The 24,689-nt window shown below is 34.2% G+C and overlaps 1 protein-coding gene across 6 annotated transcripts in view; it reads right to left on the bottom strand.

The window, feature by feature from the left end:
- Positions 1-37: 37 nt before the first annotated feature.
- Positions 38-24,689, bottom strand: part of STRN3 (striatin 3) — a 64,818-nt gene continuing 40,166 nt past the window's right edge. For 3 of the 6 annotated variants that reach the window (XM_027709570.1, XM_027709580.1, XM_027709552.1), the window contains 10 exons: positions 23,259-23,399; positions 18,143-18,276; positions 11,838-12,013; positions 11,661-11,708; positions 9,776-9,897; positions 8,247-8,414; positions 7,847-7,987; positions 5,782-5,889; positions 3,439-3,525; positions 412-3,327 (listed from right to left, as the gene is read on the bottom strand). In XM_027709570.1, the coding sequence (XP_027565371.1) occupies positions 3,158-3,327; positions 3,439-3,525; positions 5,782-5,889; positions 7,847-7,987; positions 8,247-8,414; positions 9,776-9,897; positions 11,661-11,708; positions 11,838-12,013; positions 18,143-18,276; positions 23,259-23,399 (1,295 nt within the window). In that variant the 3' untranslated portion in view covers positions 412-3,157. Of the gene's footprint in view, positions 3,328-3,438; positions 3,526-5,781; positions 5,890-7,846; positions 7,988-8,246; positions 8,415-9,775; positions 9,898-11,660; positions 11,709-11,837; positions 12,014-18,142; positions 18,277-23,258; positions 23,400-24,689 lie in introns of all 6 variants that reach the window. The other 3 variants (XM_027709596.1, XM_027709587.1, XM_027709561.1) reach the window with 2 other exon arrangements.

Here is a 24,689-nt window from a genome sequence, read left to right on the forward strand (position 1 = left end):
AAAGTAAGATGGAGAGTAAGTCTGTTAACATCAATCATACCCTAAATACTAAATGTATTATTAAACATATTGAGATATCTTTCAGGTTCTAAACATAAATCCTTTGGGTCTTACTCACAAAAGAGAAGTCAGTCCTTTCATAACTCAAAGCATTTTTGCTAAATAAAAACATTTCTTTCAGTACTATCATTTTTTCCCCCATCACCAATACTTGAGCTCTTCTGTTCTAAAAAACCCAAAACCAACAAATAAACGTTTGAGCATGTTATACCCCACAACAGATAAACTAAGACTGTATTAGAGATTATTGTTAATATTCAATAAGTGAAGCCTCACTACAGTATTTGATCCACTATGCATTAGTTCACCAAGATGAGAGTTAAGATATCAATTAAGGAAAATAAGCAAGTATTTTTGGTTTTATCATTTCGATTTTAATACAATTAAAAAAAAAGTAAATGTTATGCATGGTAATGTTTATTAAACAATCACATTTCATTTAAGCATTAAAATGCAGCAGTCTGGAAAAGCTGCCATAAACAATGTTTGGCTTCAGAAAAGGCGATTATGAAATTACTTCCAATAAAATTCAAATACCCTCTGTCTGTTGATTAGTTGAATGCTTTAGACTGGAAGGAACAAAAAGTGCAAATCAGCTGAATGTTACTTTCAAAAGTAAAGTCTTAGTGTCCTACAAGCAGTTACTAAAAGGCCTCACCTCAATCTTCATGATAAAGGACAAAATTCTCCAATTCATATAGAATTTACTGCAACATTTCAAGCAATGCAACATTATTGCTAAAACAAAATTAATCTTAAAATATGACTGCAATATTCTGCCCACCACAAGCACCTCTTTTTCCTTTTTTTTTTTAAATTCTAATTTGCTTGACATGAGATGGCATGAAATACATTCTTACTGCAAAACTGGAAACTTACATGGAACAATGCAGTTAAACCACTTATAGGAACATGTTCTAACTTTAGGTAACTTATACCCAAATATACTGCTTTACAGGAAAATCTAATATTCATATTCTGGTATTCTGCTTCTGCTGATACACTTTGAGCAAAGTGACTCATCACGGAGTAGGTAAATGCTGACCTGCAGTTGAGCCTTTTGTGCAGCATCTTTATTGCAGAACTTATAAAGAAATGGACAAAGGTAAATAGATAACATTTGATATATGGGCAAATTGTAAGCATTTAGAAATCTTTTTTTTTTTTTTTTAAATCCAACACAATGATTCAGTGGCAGTTTGAAATAAAAAGAGAGTACACCTTTCTGGCTCCTAAATCACTTCAGAATGATTTCCTATATAGAGATAATGAAAAACACTGTGATTATCATCTTGTAAAGGCTGTAAGAATACACTAGCAATTTTCAATTTGGTCTTGTAAAAATCTTTTAAAACATTGTGGAAACATGTTCCTATATGTGGGTACTGCTGCTTGAAACTGAACAGTTGGTTGACATCCAGACAACTATTACAATTTTGCAAAAGCAAAGCAGCTTATAAGCATAATAAACAAATGGTCATTTTGCTAAAATTGAGACCTAATTTAGTAATTTGTAGAATGACACTTTCAAACTGTGCAACACAAAATAATGTAGCCAACAGTAACATACAGGTACACCATTTAATATTTATTATATGCATTTTATATACATTATTTTTCAACAGCTGTACTTTTGCTATGTGGTACAATCTTAAAAATTTGCTGATTCATAGTTTGTAAAACAGAAACCTTACAAAACTCATCAAAACTCGCAAACTGATCAGAAAAGTTTTGTGGAAGACTAGAAAAAATACTTCTTTGTATTAATCATGCATTACACAAACAAAATTTTTAGTTACACCATAAACTGAAGCACATCTGGAAAATAAAATAAAAGCAGGGAATAACTAGTCAAAACACAGCAGATTTATGAATCTTTAATGAACTACTTTTGTATTCTATTTGAAATGTAAATAAAAATAATTTTCACTCCAAAGGTTCTGAAACAAGATTAGTTTTTTGGAGTCAACTCCACTCCAGGTACTTAACCAGATGAAAAAGAATTTCTTGATTCGCAACTTTAGGATTATCAAATGTCCCGTTTTCTCATCTATTTTAGACTGTTCAAAGAGTGCCATAACAGATATACAGGGCCCTTTAACACACTACATAAAAGGATATAAAGACCAACAAAAAGTGAAATAAATAACAATAGGCCATTAGCAAGATGGGTAATCCTTGATAAATAAACTCGTAAATACAGTAAGATGTACAAAATATCACATAGTGATAGGATGCCAAGATCAATTTTTTTTAAAGAGTTCATTCGGGGGTGTTAACCCCTCTGTGTTTCATTTGAACACATTTTACAGTCCTTTATTTATGAAGACAGTTATGCGATGATGATGAATTAGCATCCTTAAGCAAGGACTTAGCTGAGCTGTATTAGGCAAAAGAAGGGAAGAGTGTGGTTACACAGCAGCGGGTCAGTGAGATCTCTGTGTTTTAGGGTTCTATAATGCAGAAAAACATTATCAATACAATCTTGAGCACTGTTGTGACAGGCTAAATATATAAAAAGACTTATAAAAACTAGAATTTTATCCAAACATTTTGTGCAACTAATGCTAAAATATTTTAAGTTAAATTTCCTTTTCTTTAAAGCAAAATAAAAGTTTAAAAGGGGAATCTGTGGCATTCAACTGATAAACAGAAGATTACTAAGAGATGAAAAGAAAGCTACTCTTGGAGCTCACTTCCCCCCACAAGAGCACCACATTCCTAACCCTAAGGCAGCACACAGAGTCCAAAATAAAAATCTTTTGTAAGATCAGACTCCACGTTTGCTTAAAGACACCTAAAGAACAGACATACGCTCAGTTCATATCCAGTCAAGGCTACAAATACTGTTTGTTTTTTTTTTTTTGTATTTGTCCCCACCCCCCCAAATACAGTAATTACAGTTAAATGAATGAGCCTGACATTGTTCAAGATGTGGTGACTTTTCACCAACTTATACCTGCCCCACTTAAGAGCCTTCACCCAGGCAGATCAGATGTAGTGTCTTATTGGTAACCTTATAATTGATGGCAGTGACGCATTCCCTCTTTTTTGTCCAAACAGACCTGCTGTTATGATGCAGGTTTGTTCTGCTATGTCACACAAATACTTTGGCAAGGGCATCAGCTCCTGCACTGGCAATATATGCTTTTGACGGATGAAATGCTACATCATAAATTGATTCATCCAGCTTTTTCCTATGAGCTGTTATTTCTTGCACACATGTCTTGCTGTCCAAATTCCATAACCTAATGGAACAATCATGGCCTGTTTAAGAAAAAAAGAAAAGACAAAAGACAAAGTTATATTTGTCAGACACTTCAGTGCATCATAAATGCAAAATTTAGAGTATATAGAATATGAAAAAAAACCCCTTACTTCCAGACATTAAATAGATTCCATTAGGATCTACAGCTAGACTTGTGACAGCATCCAAGTGAGCAACCATAGAATGGATCATTTTACCTAAAAGCAAAATGAACAGTGAATTTCCTGTGAAGTATTGTTTATAAAAAAAAAAAAATTAAATGCAATACAGGACAACATGCTTATTTATATTCCAGTAATACCTGAATGATCCTATTCCATTAGAAATTAAGAAGTTTCAACTGCAGACTCTTGTATGACCATAAGAGTAAATGACACACAACTCTCAAAAAGGCATTCCCATTGTAAACAATCTTTTTATCCATCTGGTATCTGGTAGCAATGACAATGAAGACCAAGACTAAAATGAGGGTGAGAACCTCAATTTTTAGTCTGTTAAATGTTCTAAATAACCGCCCCAGCAGGACAGAGCGTTGATGACGCTTTGCAAAACGAGACTTACTGAGCCTTACCAAAGGTCCATCTATCTCTGTCATTGCTAGGAGATGCCACTCCAATACCAGCAGGAAAATAAAAACAAGGAAACTGTAAGTGATACTTGCCCAAAATACTCCCCAGCTTCTAGTAATTAACTGTTAAGCTATGTCAAAAACCAAAGTGTTACCTCTGCATTCAACTACTCCTAATACATTTCTTTTCAGTGACCTCCATTCCTGGATTCTTAATAACATCTTTTAGCATCTCATGATGCTTTTTGGAAGGAATTCTGAAATGTTTAACTGCACAGAAGAACCATCACCTCTTTCTGTTTGGAATCTATCACCTGCTGGGGGTTAGCAACTGAACCTCAGTCCATGTATTGAAAAAGAGAGCAAATAAATCCCTGTAAGACCATAACCAACATGAAGAAACTATATCATCTTTTTCCAGTTGTCTTCCTGAAGTCTCAGAAAGACAGTCTATTTAGTTCCTAAGACTCTTTGTGAAGAAGTTAAAAGCTACTGAAGAACTTTTTAACCATTCTCTGAAACATTTTAATTTGGCTATATCCCTTCTGAGATAAAGGAGACTTCATTGAAAGTATTCATACAAAGGTACTAAAAATGTTCCTTTTTGCTGTTTATTCCTTTCCTTCCTCCTAACATTCATTTTGCTGTCCTGACTGCTAAGCAACAAACTAGTATTTTCATTCAACCTCTTACTCAACTCCAAGGTTTTACTTTGGGTAAGAACAGTCACCCCAGTGATTACTATTTTATATTACAATGTTTATTTTTCCTTATATGTATCATTTCCCATTTATCCACATGGAATTTAATTTTCCTGCTATTAAGTGTATTAAGATCTTCAGTTCTTCCTTGTCAGACTTCATGTTTAATAACCTGGATTAATGAATGTCAGTTAACTGCCAATATATTGTCCCCTGTCCAGATGACTCATTATGTTGAGCTACTGCTTCTAATATAATGACCATTTACTTCTACCTTCTGTTTCCTGTCTTTAACCCAATTATTTGTACATGCAAAATTTTTCTCCTTATTCTACATCTTTGTTCTTTAAAGTAATAAATCTTAATTTCAGCACAAATTACAACACATTTAATGATCACAACTCAAATACATACATTCATGGCAGGTGTAAAGGGGAAAAAAAATGTCCAGCTTTTTGCCTTGGAAAACAAAAACCCCAGGAACACCATCCCCCACTCTGCCCAAACCAAACAAACTTCAAACAGGGGTTTTGCACACGTGCTTACTTAGAGTTTACCTTGATTTTTTTTTTCTTCCAACTTTGATAACACACAGGAAGTGACTGACAATTTCATGAATGGGAAGTTTAGGTTTGTTCTTACAATTATTACAATGTTTTTGTCATGACAGACAGTGCAATTTTCCCCTATAGCCTCGTTCCCTCTCTTTCCTCCAGATCATTTTCTGTTTTATAAATTTAATCAACAACTTAAGTATAACATATGATTCCATTACTATAATGAATTTAGTGTTATTTCTTGCCCTAATAGGTACTAAGCAATGTTCTTTACTACTGAAAGTTGAAAAATATAACTGATACATGCTTAGTTAAAATCATGAGTAATAAAACAGCAGACATACTCTATAAATTAGGAAAGCTCTAAATTAAAGACAGCTTTCTTGTTCCTCAGAACTATCTCTGCCTGTTTTGAGAGTGTTTTCTGACTGCTGAAGTCACAATTGCAACAGATACCACTGTTTCATAGAAAAGGTACTGATGAGGTTTATTCTTAGAAATATCAAAAGTTCTGTTTTGTGTAAGACTACATCACTAGCAAGTTTCCTACACATGGATTCTCCCTTTGTCCATCCAGCTTTCTTTAAAAATATTCATACATACAAATTAGGTTCTCTTTATCCTTACCCGTTTTGTTGTCAAAAAATTTGATGTGTCTATCTTCATGTGCTGTAATAGTTACAGGAAGTGTAGGATGACTTACTACCTTGTTAATATGATTATTTGATTGTACACCTGAAAATAAAAGAAAAAATATTCACCTGTCTTGAAGTAAGTGTTAAAATCACAGTATTTCAGCATTACACTTTAGATTACATAGTAATTAATATCAAGTAAATAATATTTTAGGATCAATGGATCCCCTAAGAAATAAGTAATAGCTTCTTGCTTCACAGGATAAGTGAGGTAGACTCTAAGTGAGGTAGACTGTAGGCAACATACTGAAAGGTTAAAGCTGTACAAGTGGTTTACACACATGAAAGATTCTTGAGAGAGAGGAAACCAAGCAAGTGCTGCAGGGCAGCACTAGTCAAGTGGAAACAAACTGTAGCATCTGTAGTATATATTTAGCACACATCACACCAAAAACTATTTAGCTGGGGGTGGCAGAGGTGGTAGGGGGAAGACAGAATCATAGAATGGTTCAGGTTGGACGGGACACCTTCCACTAGACCAGAGAATCCAAATAACTGAAGTCAATCTAACCTATTAGACTCTGTCAGATATATTTATGTCTTTAATTTCAACTTAAAGAAACAATGAATGGTTTAAAATCTCTTCAGAAGTCTTTAGAATACTTTTTAGAAAACACTTTCTTATCTTGATATCAGAGTGTTTTAAGGCTTGTTCCCTTAACTTCTCCGCTTAATTTTTCTTGATTCCATTTAGGAGTTTTCAAACTAGGAAAGGTATTGCTCCAAATTGTTATGTTCCTTCTCACTTCAACATCAGGCTTTGCACAAGATATCTGTAAGACAGCTTTTACACAGTTTTGTAACCTGTGTTGAAGTCTGTAAGTGTAACTATCAAGTAAACTAGACTAATTGGAGGGGAGAAGCAAATTTTCCCCTTGCATTATTCTTTTAGATCACATTTCATAGAAAGAGTGACCAGAAACTGGAGATTTTCCTTATGAAACACTTTCAGAAGTTCACAAAACCAAGTCACCTCTATCTAGAGTTTCATCAGACACATACAATTAACTCTTGAAGAGCTACATCTTTCTAGCACCTCACTTGCAGCAACAGGATTTCTACAAAGTTTCATAGGAAAGCATGTTTAATTCCAAGCTGTACAGAATTCTACACTGAATTAATATTCTGTTTAATTCATCTATTTACTTATCTTAATATCCTCCATGTCAAGACCACGTAATCAAAAATGTGGTTTGATATATAAATCAGACAACTGAATCTTAAGAAATCTTAGCTTAGAGAACAATAACTGTTGCTTTCACTATCTCTAACTACTTTCAAATCCAGCTAATCCACAGTCATAAAATGACTTGGGTTGAAGGGACATTAAATATCATCTAGTTCCCACTCCACCTGACACAGGCAGAAGCACCTTTCTCTAAACCAGGTTGCTCAGAGCCGCATCCAACCTGACCTTGAACACGCCTAGGGATGGGGCATTCACAACTTTTCTGGACAACCTGCTCCAGTGCCTCATCATCTGTACAGTAAAGAATTTCTTCCTAATATCTAATCTAAACCTACTCTCAGTTTGAAGCCATTCCCCATTGTGCTGCTACCACATGCCCTTTTAGTAAGTTCCTCTCCATCCTTCCTGTGGGCCCCCTTAGGTACTAAAAGGTCACAATAAGGTCTCCCAAGAACCTTCTCTTCTCCAGACTGAACAACCCCAACCCTCTCAGCCTGTCTTCACAGGAGAAGTGCTCCAGCCCTGGGATCTTGATGGCCCTGCTCTGGACTCGCTACAACAGGCCCACATTTTTCTCATGCTTGGGGCCCCAAAGATAGACACAGCACTCTAGGCAGGGTCTCACGAGAGAGGAATAGAGGAGCTGAATCACCTTTCCATCATGTTTAAGTATCTAACCATCTTTCAAACTGAATAATGCAGAAGAGAAACAAAATTTTTTCATTTACTACATCATATAATAGGTACCATATAATACCATAGGCACCTCAACCAAGATCAATATTTATTACAGAAGAGCTTTACTTACCAGATTCTATTTGTGATGAAAACATTACCACTGATTGGGATGTTTCTAAATCATAGATGACTGTGCTGCCAGCATTAAAAGATGCCACCATATGAGCAGGGTCACAACCTATAAAGTCAACTGATGTAGGTATTCCGTGCTCTGGAAAGAGAGAAAAAAACTTTAAAAAGAATGAAACACTTTTAAAATTTCTGACAGTTAAAACATTTAGCTTATTTTACATTCATACTTTAAAGAAGAAATTTGCTCTTTTAAAGTAATGCTACAGCACCACGATTATTTGATTATTTGATGTTCTTCCTTTAGCTCTTTTACCTAATTTGGATAAATTGAGTTAATGAGCCTGGATGCATCATCAGCTGCCTCACAACTGATTTTCAAAACCACAGCAAAAAGTTACCTTTCTCTCCATTGTAAGTGCAAATACAGGGAATTTTTTCTGGTGGGTTCCACAACCTAATAGTGCCATCTGCTGAACAAGAGAGTAAGTGATTCTTTACACCACTGTAAGCAAGACCCCAGACTGCATCTGTGTGAGCAATTAATGTGCCAGCTAGAACGTTTGGCTCTGGAAAAAAAAAGTTCAGAAATTAAACCTTTTTAGTGAAGAAACATTAAGTAAGTATTTCTTGTACCTAAACATACATTAAATTCCACATAAAACAGTCGTATATCCCACCTGCCCTTTCTGTTTAAGCAACAGTTAGAATATTGCACAGGAGGTCTGTTCACACAACCACTGCCATCTTTCTCAAAAAAAACCCCAACCAACCAAACAGAAAAGCAAACTAAACAATTCAAACCACAAAACCCACTGATGTTTAATGCTGCGTTCACTCAACATACTCTGCTGACACAAGGGTATGTTCTAAAACTCTCAAGTACCCTAATAATTAAAACAAGCTATTTCTCTTGGGGACTTGAGAATCTTATTTTCATCTCCTGGATAATTTGTAGTTGTCTTTTATAGAGGGTTTTTAAATCTATTCTGTACCAGGATTTGAGTAGAGAAGTGGGAGAAAAAGATAAATGGAAAGGCATGAAGTCAGGTAAATCACTAAAATTTAGTTTTGTGGAAAACTAGAAAAAACAAGTTGGTCTTGCAACACAAGAGCCTGCAAACAAGCTTTAGGAAGGAAAATGTCCTATTAAAGCTCTCCTTTTTAACAATAACTTTGTCACTTGAGTAGAGACAATTTTGTCTGAGGCCCATAAAAACTACCAGCATGAACAAATTGGACCATTTTTAGTGATTAGACTGTATTGAATATATTTTTAGCAGAGAGGCACAACTGGAGAATACATTGGTTTTAAGGGACAGGCTGTAGTGCTTTTCCTGAATTGGTGCAAGACAGCACCCACTCCTCCTCTCACTGCCACAAATAATGCAGCTTGAGTGTTGCAGTAGGCCACTCATTACATTGACATGATCACCATCAGTGGCAGGAGAGTGATGCATAGTTTTCCAAACAGTTATCAGCTATTTAATTTTAGAGACATCTAAAATTAAAGACATCTAAAGATAGGGAACTGAGATGCAAATCAAACACAGGACATAGAATTTGAGTACACTTCTCTTAGTTTTCTGGTAAATTTCTATCAGTGAAAAAAACAAGTAATCATTCAAAAGTTGCAATTTGGTTTCAAAATTTTTTGCTTCTCAAAAATGAAAATTCTGATTAACTTCTTCTTTACTGTATAAATCTCAGGAATTGCTATGTCTCCCTATTACAATTCTACACAAAGCACATCACCAATTCAAGTGGGAACTTGTGGTAAACTAATGGGTAAACTAATGTTTACCACACATAAAAAGTTGAAAACACACGGTTTAGATGATAAAAGCACTAGAAAACAGATTAACATCAAGTAGAAAATTAATTTTGAAGACAATGGTCATAAGATGTTTATGTTTTAAAAGGTACTTACCATAGGTATCATATGGATCCACATTAGGGCTAGGCATGTTCCACCACTGGATGGTTGCATCAACACCACCACTGAAACACTGTTCTCCATTGGAACTAATTGCCAATGACAATACAGGTCCACTATTGGGAGACAAAGAAAAAGAAGTTGATTTATATGGCCTACAGGATAGAAGTAAAAATTTGGCTATCAACTTTCAAAAAACATTTGGATTGTATTAAGCAGTTAAAAACCCCTTAAACTCCAAAGAAACAATACTATTAAAACATTTTAAGTCTCAACAAGTGATATCAATCTCTATTAAAAGAATCATAAGAAATTAACTAAAACTATGTAAATTGAAGCAACTCAAAGACCGCCACCTTATTTCTCAGAATTAAGTACACCTACAAATGATGGGGTTTTACAGTGTATCTGTGCCAATCTAACAGCTAGATGTGCTGATATCAGTGGCTGTAGTTGCCTCCCTGGCAACTATTTTCTCAGCCTACATTTAGAAACGGATAGTAACCTACGTCCTGGAAAACTGGTTCAGAGTAATGATCCTAGAAATTGTACCTTTTGGCCAAGGTTAAACTTCCACTGTTTAAGTTCTTGAACCTGTTTGCTGCGATACCAGATAAGCACAAGTGGTAGCCCAAAGGAAGAAACAGGTCTACTCTTTTGGACACACTACTAACACAGGTTTAACTGTACTGTAAAATCATATCCCCAAAATTAAGACACCTGGGTCATTTGACAGGCCATGCTCATGATACAAATAAGAGCAGACAAGCAAACTAGAATTATATATTTGAAAATGTTGAAAAGGAAGACTATTGGCTGAATCTATCCATGTATTCGGCAAAGTGAAAAATGAAGATAGGTTGAAAGGTAATGTTGCTTAATGCTTGCTTGAGAGGAAAAATAGTAAAATTACTTTGTTATGTCGCACTGGAGCCACAGGGTAGGCATTAGTTCTGTATTAAAACTTCCCCAAACCTTACCTTTTGGTATTCACTAACAAATATCCAAATAATAGCCCAAATTTGGACAGAGAAAGAGATCTGAAGGAGAATTCAACTGGTCAGTGACCCTCTATCACACACAAGAACATATTTCAACATGAGGACAAATTAGTCACCCAATCCTGGGGCGGAGTGTTTTACACTTTAGTTAATAAACACAAAAGTAGCACATTATGTTCTACCACACAACATAAAGGAAGGAGGAGGACGAGACAATAGAATGTGTAGATTTCCTAATAAAACCATAAATTTATTTTCTTTTGTTGTTGTTGAGGCCAGCACAAGAAGTGTCACCTACTTCTGTGCTTATCAAAACTCTTGTGAAGCTTATCTGCTAACTGGGTTGGAGACTGGATCTTTACTTATAAAAGCAAAGTACACTCAAATTACTCTGGCTATCAACTGCGTATTTTTGTCTTGCCTTCTTATTGAAAGAAAGCAGAATTCATAATTCGCAAGTGAAACTCAGGCAGTAACTAAACAGTTAACACAAGCTGAAAAAAATCACTAAGACTCAGACCTGTATCTGAAGGTACTAAGCAAGACTAGTAACATCTACATTATTTATCTTTTCCATATATTATATATACAAAATCCACAGTCTAAGACATGTTTCAGGTGATTTCATTATCATCATCTACAACTTCTCCTTTCCATTGCAACTAATCACATTTGCCACTTTCTGTTCTTCTTGTGTTATCATGGACAGTGCAATTAATGACAGGGACTCAGTATTAACCTGTTTTACCAAGGATAATGCACCTTGTCTACACAATGTAAAAATAGAATAGATTTGTGGCTATTACACTGAAGTTTCTTGAGAATACATGAGATAATGACAATATATTTATCAACCATGAATGATGTCAAACACTTACATGTGGGCCCTAAACGTGTAGATGGGTTCTACATCTAAAGAGGCACTCCTGAAAGAGAAAGAAAAGTTATTACATTACGTGAAGCATCTACTGAAAAACTCTCAAAATATGAGTGTTTAATCAATTTCAAAGGCATTTAAAACACAACTGATGTTTTATAAAAACCCATATACTTGCTTTTTGGCAGGAACTGTTTTCTGCAAATTCCAAAGTTTTAGAGTATGGTCCTCAGAGGCTGTAACCAGCACAGGCTCTACAGGATGAAAAGCTAATGCTCGCACTCCATCAAAATGACTGCGTAGCGTATACTTAGGGTTCCATGTCTTTCGGAAGGCATCTTTATTAGCTGGCAACTTAAAAGAAGAAGAGGAAAGGAGTAATTTTATCTTGGATTTAAAAATATGTAATATATACATCCCCCCCACGTTCAGTCTTAAGTTTACATTTATCTATTGATTTGTCTACATGCATACCTACAATCCCTGCCTGGCATGCAAGGTAGTCTGCAAATCTTTCTATTGTAATGGTTTCCATTGTTCCAGACTGGAATGGAATATAATGTTAAATACACAGACAAGAAGCCTTGATTATAAAAAACTGGTTTTAATGCACAACGATACTTTAATTCTTCTTCCTTGAAGAAAGAGAAATTGTCATTGCTTATCATGTTGTCTCCATCCCAGGAAGAGATTACAGCTGTGAAAAGCTCATTTATCACTTAAACACAATAAAAACAAATTTCAGGTGCTTAGTGAGTGCATCTTCTCAGAGGGGTGACTGAGATGGAGAGGAAACATATGTAATTCCTCAATACTTCTACAGGCGAAGGTATGTACACAGAAATAGGTAATTGATATTTCAAGACACATTTGTCATGATTTTAAATGTAACATTACATACAAATATTTTTCGAAGTCTTTAATAAATTTTAAATATATTTGTGAGACAATAACTTGGCTACTTTGTGAAGCAATATATGCAAACTCTACATTTATATATGCTGTGAACATCCAATTCATATTCTTAACCTACAGACTGTTAGGCTAAAATACAATAATTACAGCTGCTTAATATTATAAGTAACTCAGAAGAGTTACCAGAAAGCCTCAGGCCTTTCTAGTGCTTTGAATACAATCTAAATTTATGCAGAGAGCAGACCCTTAAAAGACTACATCCCATCCTAAGCCTCCATCATAAACTCTTTCCCTATGGGGAGTTTAGAAAATTGACTTTAATTAGATAACCAAAATTAACACCCTAAGAATGAATGGAAGCTAATCCTATCCTCTGCCTTACTATCTATTCACTATGTAACTGTTAAAGCATGTTTCTCAACCGTAGGCCAGGATATCTCAACATCCCAAGCTAATAAGAGACTAAAATCTCCTATACTTAATTAAATCTTAGTACCTTATATCTGTCAACACTGAAAATAAAAATCAGATAATAATTTAACATATACTGTAATAAGTATTCTTGGACCAAATCTATAATGAGGACTGAATTACCACTACTCACTCAAACTAAATTCAGTTCTACCCAATCAAAACAAACAGGTTCAGACCATAACATTTACTGCTGTGAGTTACAGATGTGCAGACATTTGCTTTTCCCTTATATTAATGTAAATTTTTGTCCTAAGTGCAAACTTCATGCAATTCAGATCAAGCCACAGAAACTTGTTATACCAGACATGCAACCTGAATTTTTAGGGTTTTTTTAATACCAATCAAGAAATACATATAACAAAAAAGCATTTGGTTTGCAATCCTCCTACTTCATATTACACTGAATACTGCAATATTTTTACTGAGATTTAAGTTATTTAGCACTACACTGCATATTATATACAAGCTTCATAAAAAGATTAATCTTTTGTTTCAGGAAGCAGAGCAGAGTGGAATTAAGTATTAAACTTAACAGATTTCAGACCAAACTATATATTTATTTGCCTCTCCAAATGGGTAAGAGAAGGGGGAAAAAGAAAAAAAATTGGTACTTTTCTAGAAAATAGGAGTCCCTTGGTGTTTTTAATCCTCATTACATAAGGTATTCACCCACCTCGGTAACTCATGTTGTCTCATGTAATTGTAGTGATCTGGGGCTTAGAGAAGCAAATGCCAAAAATTTGAAATAGCAATGCTTAATTTTAGCACATGATATTATGTCCCAGATTATGTAGAAGACTTTCAATTCTTTGGGTGCAATGTGCACCCACATCACAATAATTTCTATTACACTTGTGATGAAGAGTCATTCAAGAAAACCAGAACTGAATACGGTGGTCCTTATTTTTCAAAAGAGGAAGAGAGTTCATTAAATTTGTTGTTGTTGTTGTTAAATGGCCTGTTGCAATGGTAATTTCATTTTCAGCAGTACAGAGGAATCTTCTAAAATGCAAGGTACAGAATTTACACAAGTTATGAAAAATAAGGTACATTTCCCATTTTAAGTATAGCTTTAAAGCCTTCACGTTTTTAAAACAGACTGAAAATCTCAATTCTTTTAGAATACACCATGTACACCTTACTAGAAATCTAGTTATAAATAAACCAATTTTTTCTTTTTTAATTCTTCTTCCCCATTCATGTTTCTAATGAATCCTGACATCCTTACTGCAAGAGATCAACTGACACATCTTTAAAAGAGATCCTTGCAATCTCTAAGAAAAAAAGCTAACCTGCAGTATATTTAAAAAAAAAAACAAACCAAACCCCTAACAAAAAACCCAACCCCACCTCAGAAAAACACAGTCAAGGACTTGGTAAAGCGATTTGATGATTACAAAGAATAAATATGAGATACAAAATGGGCCAGAGGTATAATGGAAAAGAAGTAAAATGTGATACTGTATATCAATGTTCTAAAGTGTGACACTTCAAGGTGTGATTGTGCTGCACATCCACAGTTACAAGGAAACAACTTCAGAAATTAAGAACTATCAAGGAATTTTCAACCTGAGAAAGACTGTGATGAAGAACTAATAATACCTGAATTTCAGTCTCTTTCAAATCCAAGACAGGACAAAGTCTTCTTAAATACAAATATAAGAAAAAAATTCTTGCCATCTGTCTTATTTGATACTTTAGGTTTGTCTTTTCTGACACATGAAGTCAGAAGCCACCATGTATTTTTCACCTATGCTTTAAAAGATAGAAGATAACCCAAGAGTACTGAGAAAGGAGGACTGGACAGGAAGCAGGGAAATCAAGTGACAATTTTGGTCAATCACATCTCATTTCTATTTGGTGAATGGTCCAGTAAGAAAACAAAACCCTACTTCTATCTTTTGTCTCCTGTATATGCCACGTATTAAACCATGAAATAGCCTCTTTCCACACACCTCCCAAACCAAGCTGAAATTAGAGAGTCTCTATTGTAGAGTCTTCAAGAAAATTTTGAAAATTTAACTACACTGAAGCAGTAAGATCAACTTCTTCTACAGGATCACTGACACCTTCAAACTTCCAGCTAATTCTGCTGCAAATTCCTTATTAGCTCAGGCAGTATTTCATACTTGTGTATTTATCACTTGTTCTCTGCTTTAACTTTCCCCAGAGCAAAAACAACTTCAAATTCTATTCTGCATCACACTTTGGACCATAGAAACTGTACTTGTCACAAGTATCACAGATTCTCATGTAACAGTTTGATCAGTTGATGTCAATTATATTATTTATGGTAATGCTTCCTGAGTTTAGTCTTGGCTCATCTGTATATATTCCTCCATCTCAGAACAAGCAAAATGGAGATACACTGTTTTATAAAGAAGTTATACTTGACAAGAGACAGTAATATACTGCAAAGTTGCAATTTGCAATCAAGTATGATGTTTTCCTCAAAACCAATACTCCTTCTGGAAGTCTCTCATAGGCCATCCTTTACAGACCAACTTCCCCTACACTGCTAGGATTCTTGAAGGAGACGTCACAAATTTCTTCTTTTACGTAAAAGACATTCTTGCAATCTCTTTAGCATAGAAAGAAGTATGGCATTTATTTGCCATTATGGTATTAGAACATATTAATGATTGCATTCTTTTGATCCAAGATACTTCTAGCTCAATGTCAGTCTCTGACAATAGCTAAAACCAACTAAAAATAAGGAAGAGAAAAGTACAAAAACAGTGATGCTTCTCACTGTTCTTCCAGATTGCTATCACACTTCAGCCCAGGAACTTGTTACCTCTAATTACTTGTTCCTAGTAATTCTCAACAGAGAGCTAATTGGAGAACAACGGAAAATAATGATCTATAATAGAGATATAAAGTATTCTGCTAATATGGGAGTTGTACATATACTGAAATTTATTCTATTAATTGCAATTGACAATCATTTTCATGACATTAAAAATAGCCAACCAAGAATGGAGCCATGCAAAATACAGTATTACAGACCAAAGTGAAGGTTCGCCATACTAAATTAGTATGCTAATTAGTATACTAAATTAGTCCATGCATTAATTTTCCAGCATACAGGCTGACTTGGGATTTTGGTGGGCAGAAGGAGAAAGTAGGATGCTTAACAAATATTTCAGATTTTTAAAAGAAAAAAGTATCATAAAAATCTGTGGTTACAAACATGTGCCTTAAGAGCCAAATGCTGTCACGCTACCTTTATATATTTAATGAAGTTGGTAAGTGTGACCCAGCAGACCTTGACATTCCAAAGTTCTGAACTTGGGAATAGGACATACATAAAATTCAGTGCAACTACAATTTTTGATCTAATCTCAAAATTGCAGCTGCCTAACTACTGAAAGTACACCATTTAGATTTAGATGCCTCATATTTACTGTCAGTAAATTAGGAACAACACTTAAGGAAAATATACCAATCAACTGCCAAGCTCATAAGCATGATTTGAGATTCTAACCTGCTTAAAAAGAAATGGTTTTACTTTTTCAAGTTAGCATTAAAACACTTTTTTTAATTCTTTGATAAACCTAGAGACAGAAGCATTTTAGACGTTAGAACCAAGTAAATAAAGCACTGTGCAAAACAAGTTCCCAAACTATTCAACTTCATACTTTCGATGGGAATTTACTACTAGTTTGGAGTAGTAGTTACTGGATATTTCAAGTTTAAGCTGCCTTAAAGCATTTAGAATTGATGCTTTTGAACTTTTGTTTCTTTGAATGTCACTTTTTTATAGATTTCACTGAAATTTAAAAAAAAAGTGATAATTTTCTAAACAATTATACATGATCCTCAAGTCAGACACATTTTAGAAGTGATTACACAATAGGTTTAGCTGAACAGAAGGCAAGATACCGAGAAAGTTAAGATGCAAAGATCTGATATTATGCGATTTCTTAGAAGTGTTATGTCATGTGAAATGAAACAGAACCTGAAAACTGTTCTCTACTGTGAACAGGGTGATATATTACACAAATTTACAAAGTACTCAAAATATTTTAAAAGGTCTTTCATTTATTTTTATACAGTCCAGAAATAGGATGGATAATTCACATTTTCATTTGTTTTTCAGGAAATCCAACTATGTAATGTAACACCCTGCAATAATGGAGAAACCTAAGTATTAGCTCTTACTTCATTACAGCAATTAATAATGCTACCCATTTTAAATACCGAAGGACAACTATGATTAAAAAATAGGTGTGTAGTCACACACAAGTATTTTCAGGCCCTGTAAAAAGTATAAACAATTTATTTCTTCACTTTGCAGATTCTCAGATGTTAATAAAATTCTTAGTAATGGTTTCCAGTATAAACACCATGTATCTAACTTCAAAAGCTAGAGAAACAGAGAGGTACCTTACCAACCATAACTTAAGAAACCCCAACCCTCCACTCCCAACCAAAAAAAGAAAATCCCAACAAAACACAACCAACAAGCCAATATCACAAGACATATTAAGTACAATACCACATGCAAAACTTACCTGAACACTTCCCTAACCAGCCATTCAATGTTACTAACCAATGAAAAATTCATGTAACATTATTAGTAGAAGCTTAATGAACACAGTCAAAGGAATGTTAGAACACTCTGGATTATAACAAAAGCACCCCATAAAACCTTACATCTGAAATATACTTCTATATATAGTCTATGCTGTTAACACTACATAATCACATAAGGGACAGCAAAGAAGTAACTTAATATCAATATTATGTTTTATGCTATGTCTTCTCAATACTCCATTTCAGTGTATAATTGCCATTTTTGTTCAAATTCATGTTAAGACATCGACATGTATTTTATGTCATAACATATTCTCCCAGTGACAAAATCTGAATTAAATTATTTACACAGAAAAAACCATGTCATCTCACTGAATTCCGGTTTACCCAAATTACTTAGCTCATTCACAAGGTGATCTGTCCTCCCTCCCAAGGAGTAGCTTTTGCTAATGAAACCTCTGTTCTCTGCAACTGTAATGTTCAGGATGGAGGAGAGAGGACTCAACTATTATTGATTAAACTGTATAAAGAATTTTAAAATAAAATTGCACTTACATCATAACTATAGTCTGCATCATTTGTTACTGTCAAGTCTGCAAGGTCTCCAAGGCCCAGTACACTTAACAACACATCATCAGAACCCATAATAAATGACTTGCCTCCTCCAGGTGGAAACGTTATTGGTTCAGCTACAAAGAACAAAACAGTTTCTTTAAGTCTCAATGTAATAATTCAAACTGATGAAAAGCTGCATTATTCATCACTTAACAGCAAAGCAGAGTTTAAAACTGAACTTGTATGTATTACACACGGCCCCAACTAAAAAAAAAAGCATGAAGACACGCACACATGTGCAAACACACACACACATATTATATACACAATTCTTATGTCATGCTTTGTCATTTGATTTCAACTTACTTTACAGAGGTGTTCAATACTATTGACAAGTGACTTGACTGACGTTACTTCACATTGCAACATCAAATGTACATCCCAGGTCTCCAAATTCTCAGCTAAGTATTTTATTCACTACGTGCTTTCTGCCTTCCATCCACTTGGAAATAAGTCTCTGTGCTTTATACTAGTCAAATATCTCTACTTCCATATTTAAGTATTTTTTATCTCTTGGGCAAAAGACTCCTGCAAAACATCTCTTCTACTCTGAGTTTTTTCAGATGACTGAAAAAATGAAAACATCTATTATTCATTCATTTCATCTCTCAGAATCCAAAATCATACAGAGAAACTAATCTGAAGTACACTCAACTGTTACTTATCTTGGCTAGCTAAGCCTTCCCCAAATGAAAATTTAACAATTCTGCTAATTATAATTTAGAATAAATAAAAGTTATACATAACCATTTATTATAAATTCACATCTGAATAATAAAGTTTCAAATATTCACCCATATTCTTTACACTCCTCAACAATTCTGTAAATCTCTGTCTACCCACAAACATCAATTTAGCAGTAAGGAACAGGAATGAAGGCTTAAACATTGTAATGCTTCAGCATAACTCAGAAGCTGTTCTTACTTTCCATGCAGAAATTGCAACACTCGTTAAATAGAGTATGTAAAATTAAGCTATGTGTGAGCTAAGTACAAACATCTGCAAAATATGTTAAATGATATTTGACATCTTGAAAAATTAAACCTGGTTGACTTTTGAATTTTACTGATCTGGCAGGGAGAGTTATGGTCTCACTTTAACACCACTCCTTGTTTCTACTCCTCTCAGAAATCCCTTGAAACTCAGAGAACATAAAGCTTCCAGATGTGAAAAACATCCATATCCTGTTTCTTTGTCTTGTAAAAGTAGTTCCAAACAAGAGGACTAATAATCAACATATTGCTGTTTTGAACACACATCTTCATCATTTCATATTGCCACTCTCTGAACGGTACTCTAGTTCTGTTCCACTCCCACTGAAGAAAAGTAAGACCAGGTGTAAAGCCACAGATGCCTGGCATCCTTGTTATGGCTACCTAAAGAGGAGCCAGTCCAGCTAGATCAAAAAATTCACTTCTCAAGAATAAAACAAGTTCTAATGCTTGAGAGCTACTGTATTATTAAGAAGTAACCTTATTAGCACAGCCAACATAACTGAATGTGAGAATCTGATAATCTATGCAAGAATAAAGACTTCTGTTCCTACACTTACATAAAAAGAGTAGGTAGTACTCTAACTATACATAATCACCTCTTTTTAAAACATGCACAATTCATACAGAGGTCTTGACTCATAAGAATGCTACATTACATCAACAGCCCAAAGTGGCTTACCATGTCCTTATATGAATAAGCTTTTTGCTTCCATTAATATTTTACTAAAACTCTCAATTTGACAGTCTATTGCAAACCATTCATATTTCATAAAAAGCCGTTCCTACAAAGCACCTATTTACCTTACTGTTACTCCTATTTGATCTTTAGGACAGGCCCACAAGGTTTAGGTAAGCCCCATAACTTGTCATACTAATTCTTTGTGAAATATATGTTATCGGACCTTAACAGATCAGCTTTTCTATGCTTTATACTAAAAATTAATCACTACCACATTAAGAGTTTATATTATAAATTCAGCAAGTTTTATTTGCATGATGTGAATATCTATTTAAAGCTTCAAAATTAATGCTATCCAAAATTTAGAAGAATATTTCTCAATACTGAAGTTTTCAATATGAATTTATCATATGTTGTGCAATTTAACTTATTTGCATATTTTATTATTTAAAAATAAGGCATATTTGAGAAGTTCAAAAATGGCTGCAAGCTGCTTTTGTAAAAAAGAAAAGGTAGAATAGTAACACAATGAATGATGCATGCTATAGATACTACAAATAAAGATGCACGTCTCTGCATATCAAAAACAATGCATCAATAGATATATGCAAATGATAGTTAAGAAATTACTTTTTAGTGCTTTTCATCTTTAAAAAATATCCAAGTATTTTTCTAACACACAGTACAATATTATCCTCATAGCATAATATATATGTTTAACTGAGTTTGCAATCAATAAAGTAAAAATGTGATACTACAAGTTTCTTTGTAGGTAAAACTAGGTGAAATAACTATTGAAATATTAAAATATAAAATTATATTAATAAATATTTGCTCGGCCAATCCTAATCAGCACTTCTTACCTTTAAGTTCTTGACGTCATATACAATTAAGTAAAAATCAAGCAGCAGTATTTGTACAAAGTGAAACTGCTTTAATCTCTAATGAGATATGTTTGTTCTTATAGGCTGCTGTTGTCTGTTAGATGACAGCGACATCTTAATCTTGTTTTCCACAAAGTTAATATGTGGTACACCAAAAGCAGCTGTTAATACCCAAGCAATTAGCTGTTAATGCTTTATTCTGTCAATCTGTAGATTGACACCTCCACAATCTATAGATACTAAAAAGGAAAACAACCAGTGTAGAGAGCAATTCTCTGTAGAATACACTGGATGGTGAATCATGCTGCAGTTGAATCTGTTTCGGAAAGTCATGCAATATGTCGAAATGGAAACCCCACTTTCTCATGACCAAAACTATTAAGTCCAATTACAGTATAACAATTTTCTGATCATATTCAACCAGGCACTTGCGAGTGGGGGAAAAAAAACCAGGCCCCCCCCCTTTAGAGGCATAAAAGATACATTCCCTGCCAGTTAGATTCAGTTCCTCCCTGAAGCCCCATCAAGAAAAAAAAAAAAGTAAGCTCAATAACACTTTCTCCTCTAGATGAAAACAAAATTATCAACCACTACCTAAGAACTGTAATATTTCAAAGTGTAACATAAACCTTTCACACACTCACAAGAAAATTACGGCTTGATAACATTCATCAGCATAGGCTAGTGTGTCCCAGCAAAAAAAGCCTGAAGTTATCTGCAAATCTTAGCTTTTAAAACGCAGCTGAATAAATGAGTAAAATCTGCATTTGTACCACAAGGTGCAAAATCTGCATTTTATGATAATGAACTATTTGGCTTTGTGACACACCTAGAAGGAATTCAAATACAACACTGTTCATTTGCAGCTTTGCACCATATGGTTAAAACAAAAACTCAAAAAGCCACATAGTATTCAGGATAGAAACAGCAAAAGTTACACTCTAATATTCAAGTTTAAAGACTATGCGGAAACCACAATTACCAGATAAGACGACAGAGATATTAATATTACTCCTCTTAATGAATAAAGGCCAAACTACAAGTTGAAAACATATGGACACATTAAACAGCATGAAGATATCAACCTGAAAGCAATAACAACAGTTTATTTGAAAAGAGTGTGAACAATCTTTATTTGAAGGGCAGCACAGTGTTTGTGCTACAGGAACCAGGCAACGCAAAACGGTCCCTAGCAAATTCAAATTTAGCATCTATTTCTTCAGAAAGATTGCTTTGTTCAATATTATTTTAGATCTAAAGTCTCTAACAGAGATAACAGCCCTATATGGCCTGTTCTTAACAATGAAGGTCCGTGTTCCTTTGCACAACATGTATGGCCAAAGAAAAATAGCCCAAGACAGACTGAAGAAATTGTAACTGTAGGGTCACATGCCCTTCATACCTTAACAAGGTGAACAGGCAACTTAGAGCAGGTAAACACTAAACCCAAATACAACCTAAATATATATCTACAAGTTTTAGCAAGTGGAACTTTCACCAGTAGGTTTTCCAATTGCACTCCACAGGTAAATTTGATATTGGTTCATCTTTAAGTTGTAAATAAAAACAAAGATGAAAAGGAAGGCAGTAAAAGAGACTTTTGTAAAATAACAGTTTGAGAGAGCAACAAAAAAACTTCCTTGTAACATTTCTATTTTTCTGCTTGCCTGGTGACAAGCATTTGTGGGGCCAAGGGTGAAGAAAGAAAAGGAGAACCAACAGATTACAAGGATCAGTAGCAACACAAATTCCACTTCTGGTATAGGCACTACTATGCCAGGGCTTATGGGTCAAAGGAGTCAAATCTGAATACATCAGAGTATTTTGAATAAATATGTTCTGAGGACAGAATTTACATAATGGTACTCTAATCTCAAAGTTAATCCAAGGAAAATAATTTATTTAAAACAAAGTACTTAAAAGCTGAATACAAGGTTTTTCACTTGTTAGATAAAGTGTGCCACTAACTTCCATTGTCTAAGATAACCCTGAAACAGAACAAATACTTTATAAAGAAATAAATAGTGCCTTTACAAACTTGTATATGTAGACCAAAAGAATTTTTAAAAAGAGAACATTAAACTTGAGGAAAAGAGACAAATTAGTCCTGTAACTTAAGCCACCACTTTTCACTTCAAAATCCAAACTGTGTATCCAATGTTAATACTCACCTTTTTTCCCCTAAATAAATACAACCTATTTGTGAAAGGTGCTGCTAATGGGGAAGGGGGGTGTCTGCAAATAGGGATTTAATACTGAATAGTTTCAGAACACACTGCTGTACATAAAGATATTTTAATATACTTATGAAATAATGGTGAGTTACAATAAGCTACAGAAACTCAAGCCATATTCTCATAAAATCATTTGGGAAGAATTGCAAATAAAATAACGTGGCAATCTGCAATTTCATTTATAGAGGGGACAATAAATTACAGCGTGTGCTTTCTAAAAAAAAAAATCTCCTGAAATATAATAAGTAGCTGAATTTTTTGTACCTTCCTCTGCTCTTGCACCTTCATGATCAGGCATTCTAGAAGAGGGTGACCTAGATTGATTAATGATTCCTGAAGGGATGTGGGGTATCTCATCATCGCCCAGATCAGCTATCATGTCGTGAAGTTTTGTCCTGTTGACTCCTGTAAATTAATGTCAGCAGCAAAGATTCATTTGATTGCTACCGCTTGACTTGACTGAAGTCTAAAAATCCATTAAACAAGAATAATTACTGATGGGACCTCCTTAAAATAAATAGTGCTTTGCTTTTTTTAATTAATATTTTGGAAATCAAAAGGAGTTCATACATCAAATCTGAAAACTACATGCAAACAATTTTAAATTCACTAAATCAAACAACACTCCTTTGTGTTCTGTAGATCTATTCTACAGTTTCCTGTAGGAAAGAGAAAAAAAAATCATCTTACAGCCCTACTGAAGTCAAGCCAAATATTAAAAGAACATGAACTATTAAACAAAAAACATATGAATTAAACATTTTCTAATAATATTACACAACTTTAACTATACTAAACAATTTAACACTGAAAAACAGAGTGCAAATTAAAAATATGCTTAAAAATGAGGGCAAAAGTACAGACAACTCATAATGGGGGTGCAACGAACAATTAACTTTCCCTGCTTTTGAATGATATTTAAATTGCATAAAGTGTTTATTAAACATGAGAGCAAGAATACTTCCACCACTGTATGAAACTGCAGATGTATATTACCCTTATTATAAAAGCATGCCCCTAGAAACAAAGCATGTTGAATTTTATGTGCATTTAATTACGCAGACACTAGTAAACAAGAATAGTATAATTTAAAATATTCTTAAATTAATAAACTCATTCCTGCTTCCACCTTTACAGCTTCCACATCAAAAAGTCAAGCTTCAATCATAAGCTGTATTTCAGTGAGAGAATCCACAATGATGAAAGACCTAACCAGCTTTTAACCAATAAAACAGCCTTTCCTGGGACTGCAAGAGAGATATTGTAAACCATTTAGTAAAGGAAGCATTAGGGAACAAGTTCTTATACTCTGAGGTGAAACGTAACCAGTTTTATTAAAAAGAAACTGGAAACTAAAACAAAGCCTTTATTCTCAAAAAAGTAAAAGGTAAAGACTATAACAACAGATGACTTATCAAAAGCAGAACTGTTCATTCAGCAGTTAAACACTAAAACACACTCTTTAAAAAAGTATCTGATCATTTCAGATCTTACTGGGTAAGTCAGTGTGTTCAAAAATAAGTATCTAAAAAAACTGAATTCTCTGAAGATAATGAAGAATTCCCTGCAGAGAGGGATGACAACGAAAAATATTTCTTGAAGTAGAATCACAGCAAGTATACCACACGTACCCTTGAAGGATGCTACATGACAATTCTCATTAATATTTGCAAAACATTTTCATTTTGCCAAGTA

This window comes from Neopelma chrysocephalum, unplaced genomic scaffold (assembly GCF_003984885.1).
Source record: "Neopelma chrysocephalum unplaced genomic scaffold, ASM398488v2 Primary Assembly neopelma1_24, whole genome shotgun sequence".
In the NCBI taxonomy this organism is placed as follows: Eukaryota; Metazoa; Chordata; class Aves; order Passeriformes; family Pipridae; genus Neopelma; species Neopelma chrysocephalum.